General features: G+C 34.3%; 1 protein-coding gene across 3 annotated transcripts in view; it reads right to left on the minus strand.

Moving 5' to 3' along the window:
• The window catches only part of LOC129567663 (armadillo segment polarity protein-like), a gene marked incomplete in the record, with an annotated part of 4,821 nt that extends 3,714 nt beyond the window's left edge, over nt 1–1,107 (minus strand). For 2 of the 3 annotated variants that reach the window (XR_008687875.1, XM_055444774.1), the window contains 3 exon segments: nt 1–124; nt 206–277; nt 947–1,107. Coding sequence is in view for 2 of the 3 variants with exons in the window: in XM_055444774.1 (XP_055300749.1) it covers nt 1–124; nt 206–236 (155 nt within the window). 3 annotated transcript variants of the gene reach the window in all.
• Nucleotides 1,108–7,828: the final 6,721 nt, after the last annotated feature.

The following is a 7,828-nucleotide window of genomic DNA, read 5'->3' on the forward strand; positions in this document are numbered from 1 at the left end:
GTCACCGCTCCCGATTGGATACCAGAATCGCAGAGATACGAACTCTGTTGCCACATCATAGTCTGCTCTTTCACAGACATCATTTCTTGTGGATGCGAATTGTTGTATTGCTGGTGTTGAGGCACTGTAAAAACGCACATGAGAAACAAATGATATAAACTTGTAAAAAATTTGAAGTAATCTCAATGACGAAACAAGTACTTACTGCCTCGATTTTGCACTGGATTGTAGCTCATGACGACAATCTCACGTTAGATTGCTCTGAGAAAAGTTTACTCTGTAAATAAATTACAAGAAGATTTGGTTAGAAATTTAGGGAAAAAAAATGCCAAGTTCATATAGTAGTAAGTCTCCATTTCTTCAAGAATCGCAATGAACTCCCATACTTTTTTTGCAAGAAAAAATGCACTTTTCATTCATCATTCAAGAAAATAGATATGCCAGCCATTGGAATACAATATTCAATGCAAGAGTTCTATTTTTTGAAGTTTGTTTGGACAATAAGTACCAGAAGGCTTGATCAAAAATTGCTCAAAATAAATCTGAAACTATTTCAGACTGATCGAACTAAAATTGGGGACTTTTATACATCTGAATTATATTGAATCTGTTTCAAGATATCGTTCAAACAAAAATCCCGGTTGGGTACGTGAGCGGCGCCACACACATCACAATTTTCAAGATTTTTCACGTAAAACAAAGCATTTTTGATGGATGTAAACACTTGGTCAAACAAAACAAAAATAAATCGGCCATGTTTTTTTAGCTTCGTGCACTTCGTTTACAGCACAGGTCGAATCACGTCTTGTATAGAACCGAGCACTGTCTCCACACACACCCTCAATTCAATGTTTGATTCAGCCTTTCTCAACACAATACACAACAAATACAACATTTTCACTTTAATTTTTTTCTCGTATTTATCCGATTCAATGAATATTCTTACCAATATTCTTTCCGAATATAGAGAAAATGAACTATTTATTGAAATTTCTTCTGTTTGTTTCTCTTTCTTGTTTCTGAGATCCAATTTTGTGTATCAGTACATTCACAACGTTGCGCTGCTCGTATCGTACTAATACACAAAGTGTTATTTTCAATACACAGGTCTGTGAGAACGCTGTTCTTCTCTTTCTTGTCTCTCCAATGGTTTCTGTTTGATATGGCCGCTTTCGTGAGTGTGTTAGTATTGCTACTCTCTTGCTCACGGTACGTGTATGTCTGTGTGTGCTTTTGTGCATCATACGCGACTAAATGTAGAGTTCGAAGCATATTTCGAGAGTGCGTTCCCAAACCGTTCATTAGCCGTTGTAACATTTTGACAGTTTTCGATTTTGTGTTATTATTTTTGGAAATTGTGGTTATTTCAACATCACCAGAATTATGAAATGAATGAAATACCACATTAGGATGTTGAATTTTTATTGAGAGTTAAAATTCACTTTTCAGTTTAAATCAAATGTGAATTAACGATAAAAAGAATCGAAATTCGTCGTATACCGCAGAAACTGTTTGACTCTAAGGATTTCGGATCGTCAGCGCTGAAGAAAACATCAAGTTTAAGGTCGATATTGCGAATGATGATTTTAGAATGAAATCTAAAATTTTGACCAAATGAAGTTCGTTTTGCATAATGCATAAGCAATGATTAGCAATAATACAGCGTCCTTCATCGGAAATATTTTACTTAATTCCATTGATTTATTTGGGATTGCTCACATTGTATTAATAAACTTATGGTAATATTCGTTTTTTTTTTTAAATACAAAAAAATTCGCAGTGATCTAGCATTTTTATTTTTTGCAAAGTTCATAGTGCCATTCTTTTTTTTCAATGGTATATCATGTGATTTTCTGAAATTACGATTGAGGATTTGATTATGTGTCTTGAATTCGGAATACATGCAGCTAAAAACAGCACCGTCGTATCCAATATTTTGCTGAGGGATATTTGATGAATGGTCAATTTACCTCTGCTTTCCATCTCTCTCATTATTATTATTCGCAGGCGTTTCATTTTTATTATTCAACACTATATTCAAAAAGACAGTGATTATTTTCAATGTAAACACATTCAATCTGTTCAGAGTTTCGATAAATCGCTGCAAAAAGATCTAAAACGAAAAAGTCGTCTTATTTATTCTTGCTTGAATGTTAATCAAATTGCAGAGAAAACCCATGACACTAAGTAAACACACCTCGATCAAAGCATTGTCATGCAGACTATGAACTATCGCCATTTGGGCTCACGTAAAGGAAACCATCACCAAAATCAGCCAAAAAAAAAACGGTTGTCAACGCTCCGGCGAATCAATGATTCATAAAAATGCGGCATCGGCAACAATAAAAAATGGAACATTAATCAAGAAGGTCAACGATTTCATTTACTTGGACCTTTCGTTAGAAGAAATCGTTAAAGTCGATGAGAATTTATTGTTTGAAATAGTTTATACACTCCGAGTCAATAGGTTAATTACGAGGCATAAATGCTTAATTAAAGAATTGTAAGTGTTTTTTTTTTCGAAAATACACATTTGAAACTGCAAAATAGATAAATAAAACAATTTCTGCATGAGGCCTACACAATAACTATGTCGTGAGTGACTAACTCACGATTAGATTGAATGCCTTTCGTTCTTCATTTAACTTCTTATCATTTACAAAAAATGACCGAAACTATAATTAAATATCGAAATAAATCCGCTGTTCATTGGGAAAATTGAATTTTCCGTTGATTAAATTTTTCAGAATATATTCATGCAATTGAATGGTTGCATTCATACACGCATTCCTATAAACGTTACCCATGTTGTGAATATTCAATGGGTTTCGGGTTTTAATTATTGTGTTCCAATTTTACGAGCTTGCGAATGGGATTTATTAAAAAATAAAATCGAAAACTAATTACGGCACATATTATCAGCATGCATACCGTGTGAATACAAGTGGAACATTCAACGTAAATACACATGTTCATTCGAATCAAAAACCAACGTCAATTCTACGAAACTTTGCAATGGGAAAACTTTATCAATTCATCTGTTAACTATGTGGAGTGGCATAGAGTTAAAATGAAACACCAAAGCATGTGTTTACAAGCATTCTTCTCGCTCTGTACTGTACATCGAACAAAAACTGGTTCATTCTTTCTTCCTGTCGTTTTTCATTGGCACGTGTTATAAAATTGCAAAAAATTTTATGAAGTTAATGGAATGCTGCATCTGAATAATGTAGGGGAATGTCTTAATGAGTGGACCACATAAGGATTAATGTTTATAAAATCATTATTTGAAAAGCAATATTGGTGTTTTATACATTAATGTTTAGCTAATGTTACTACCTAATTGTCACAAGTATCAGAAACGTTTTTGGTTTAGTTTCAAAAAAAATATTGCCTTCGGCCAAAAACCCTTGTTTTTGGCATATCCAAAATTTGTATTAATGAGTGGACCACTTTGCGAATACTTCGAAAATGGCTCAAAATCAAAGAAATACCGTTCAATTTCAATATTTATTGAATGTTTATTTATTGTATTGAAGAATAGAAGATATAAATGTATTGATACGCCAACTCTCTCAGCTCACTTATGCTGAGTCCGTAATAGTGCTTGCAACACAGCAGAATATATCCAACCAACATGTTTTCCGATTTTGGATCGAAAACCTGAGAAGAAACAAAAGCAAAACGTATTTTATAAACACTGACTGTAAAAAAAGAAGTCATTAACTTACCAACAACGGTGGATTACGCCTTGCGTAGCTGCGCAGAATATCCTTGAGATTACTATCGGGAACCGCTGTAATATCGGGTATTCCACTGTCCGATTTCTGCATGTATCGGAGTAAATTGGTTTTCGGAATGTTGTAACGCGCTGCGGTGGGTCGCACTTTTTGATTTCCCAACTTAATACCTTTCACCGCTTGGAGCTAGGGGGTAAGAACACAAGCGCTTGAGACGAATTCGTACGAATTTTCGTGAATTCTTGTAGATTGTGTATACGAGACATTCGCAGCGCAGTGAGTGTACAACAACAATAACAAAGCCACGAACGCATGAATTCATGCGAATACATACGAATGACACAACTTGTTCCTAGCCCCTAGGCTTGGAGTAAGTAATCATAATTGGTTCCGACTGATTTTTCAGGTTGTTTGGTTTTTTTTCCACTTGATTTCTTCGACGACATACTGATAATTTATCTAAAAACAAACAAAAATATCAGTATAATGCTATAAAAACACTTTAAAACCAGTTCAGTGACAATACACGTTCATACAAATGAAAAATAAGCAATAACAAAGAAAAAAAAATGGTGGTCCACTCATTAATACAAAGAATGGTCCACTCATTAAATAATGACGCCATTTTGGTGTGACTCACAAAAAATTCCCAAACATTGCAATCATTGTAAAATACATTGGAATAATTATTTTAATGTCTAAACTAAACAAAAAAACCAAACTTACCGTAAAAAAAGTCAGTTTTTGAAGTTTTCTGAATCTCAGGCGAACTCACAATATTACTAATTCGATTTTTTTCACACTTTTTTCTGCGCACAACTGGTTCAAACACAAAAATGCACGTTTTCGCTCCGGCATTTGATATATTATGGTTTTGCGGCAATACAAAACTGATAGAAGCAACCTTCTGACATTTCGACTTTCACTTCATAGAGATCTGTCAAGTGGTCCACTCATTAAGAAATTACCCTAATAATAAATATTGGTGGTATCCAGGTTTTATACCGATAAATGTTGTCGTTATTGAAGTGAACCTCTGAACTAGCCTCCGTGCATTGTTGTAAATTCAACGCTCTCCCGTTCCCGTTTTTCTCGTCTTTTTTAGTGTTGGAATGAAAATAACGACGCAAAATTATATGATCGGCATTTTTGTTGTCGCTATTCGAATGAGGACTTCATTTGCATTACCAGCGGGTATTTCAAGTAATTCCAATGGCAATAACATCAAGCTATAGAGCATTTATTGGCCAGAGAAGTATCGAAGCATATACTTCTCAAACACGGTATGGATAAACTAAAAAGACCAAATATCCGCTGTAAAAAAGTTGGATTATGATAAAATCAATCGAAAATTACTTTGTCACTTGTATTTGGATCACATCCAAACGTTGCAGCATGGCCAAAAAGCAACTATTGCGTCAACGGTTATAGTTATGAATAGCAATGGATCAAGCGATAAATGTTCAATTTCCGTTCAATGTCATCCATCGTCGTCCAGAGAGAAACATGTACAAAATGCAAACACAAGTGCTTTAATTTGTGCGATAAACTTTCACACATCATTGTCTGAACATTGACTCCCGAAAGTGGATTACTTTTTCGGAGCGGAAAGAATGAGAAAAACTAGGCACAAAATAGAGAGATTGAGAGAAATTGATCAAAAAACTCATTTATTATTCGGGTCATGTACGGATGTTCATTCGAAAATCTCACAACATTAAGGGCTGTGTAGCTAAAGTCCTCTTCATAAAAGAATGCATATTGGACATGCAAGTGATATGGTATCAATCGTCACAATCATCCCTGTGCCACTACTACTCTTGAGATACTCTAGAAACAGACATTTATGCTAACGGACACAGAAATCAGTCGTGTGCGAGATGCATTCCATTTAACCTCCATTAAAATCCGAATGACAGACGCAAAACATCTCAAGCGAAACTCATGCGGGTCGTTCGGTTTTATACATCGGTGACATTACATTTTTTCATCGTGTGCTAATATTCCGTTGCAAGCAAAAAATTGTTGACTAAATGATTCGCATTCACTCGTTCTGACATTTTACCCTACGATTTCATCTCCCATTTTATAGTTTTTATTTCGTCACAAAACGCGCAATTTATTTGCTTTTATCATAAAATGAACAGTCGCACACGCACAATGGGAAATTGTGTTTATCAACGTCAGTTTTAATGGTATTGAAATGCTAATGGACGATGAAAAAAAGAAAAAAGAAGAAAAAAAAAACACTTGATTTGCGTAATATTTCGTTATACAATGGTATTGATATCCTAAGACAGCTATATTGAGTCTGGGCAAAATAAATATTGCAAAAGACAACCAACTAGAAAAACATTACTACATTGTCATTTATGATGTGAAGCGTTTTCTTTGGCGGTGTTTCTTTCACCATTTCATTTTATGAATTTCCCAAAATAAATGTAATTTTCCTCCATTAGCCGTGAAACTCATGCTGCGTAACATTTCCACTATCGTTTTCATCATCAGAAATTCCACCTTAGCATTTTGCATGTATCATTTTTGCATTCGACACTGTCTCGCTAATTAATAATCACATTGTGTGATATAATGGTAATTTTTGCTGGCTTCAAATTGGACTATTAATAAATTATTTGGCTCTGTTTACCTGACGGTAATTCATGTGATAATGGGAATTCTATAAAAGTATCGAATGTACGCATCATATGGATTTTTCACGAAAAATGGCAATAGCTCACGTTTTATTATATTGACAATTTCCAACAACTGGATTGAAATAGATAATATCTCTTTACGGTTTCCATTGAAATGAAAACACACAAATGGACAAAAATAGTATTATCATGGAAATCAATTTCAAATAGATTCATCAAATCCGAGAAACTATTAGTTGCTTTGCAAATGCGACGTTGATCATATTTTTCTATTGAAATCATCCGAGAGACTAATATGAAATATCTCTTTGTTCATTGAATCCATACACAAAGGATAGTTCGACTTGGTTAAAATAAATTTCCACAACCTTGATATATGCACAATGTTACATCAGTGATGTTGGTTTTTCGTTTAAAGTGAGCCAGATCCAAGTCCTTGTGCTCATCGGTATTCAAAATTGTAAGTGTTTTTGTTCTCTGATTGTGAATTTAGTTCATTGCAATGTGTTATCGTGATTAAAATTGATTGGAATAAGAAAATGATTGTAAATCGTCTACTTTAAGCACAAATCTATGGTTGAGATTGAGAGTGGAGGATGTTACATGGATTTTGTTATGGATGTGGAGAGTATGTTTCTGTCAACTTAGAAATGATTATATGAGAACATTTTCATTTTCAAGCGGGTTGTCGCGGTTTTTCCTTGTGTTTCAGCAGAACTGTTAAGAGATAACATTTGGATGTCTTCGTCAAAGCTTGTGAAACTCTAGGTGCGAATAAACGCAGAAAAAATAAGAAAAATACATTCTTTATACAATTTGTTCTTTTTGTGCAAGCGATAAGACATAACAGGCAATCTTCTCCAGTAAAATCATAGAGCGCTTCAAGTTCTACAATTTAATTGTAGTTCAACTACTTTGCCGAAGGCTCCCTTACCAGTTCCGCTGAAAATGCGGAAAACCACAAGAACCCGAGGCAAAGAAGCATACTCTCCTTTAATGCCAACAGAATCAATCATCGAAAACATTGCCGCCCTTTCAGAAATAAATAAATCGAAGAAAAAACATACTCTACTCTCAATCTCATCCATAGAATTATATATCGATCCGTTGTGTTTTCCCAATAAAACCGTCAAATGCAGTTTATAAGTGAATGAGATAGCAAGAGATCACGTATAAACCTTGATTCGAATGAAAAGCTTTTCATTGGTTATTCTATTCTATCGTTGTGTATGAAATCGCGTTTTTGCGTTACAAAACATTCAATGTGATGACTCACAATTGTCATGTGCGCAATTGAATCCATTTAAAAGTTTCGCAAAATGGAACAAATTTCAATTGTCATTCAATACGAAGGAAAAATAAACAAATTTTTTTCCCTTGCACATATTCAAAAGTGGTTGACAATGCTCAAATAGGGAACAAACACACGCACAT

Source organism: Sitodiplosis mosellana, unplaced genomic scaffold (genome assembly GCF_009176505.1).
Source record: "Sitodiplosis mosellana isolate CC-2019 unplaced genomic scaffold, AAFC_SMos_1.0 Smas_scaffold_12, whole genome shotgun sequence".
Lineage (NCBI taxonomy): Eukaryota > Metazoa > Arthropoda > Insecta > Diptera > Cecidomyiidae > Sitodiplosis > Sitodiplosis mosellana.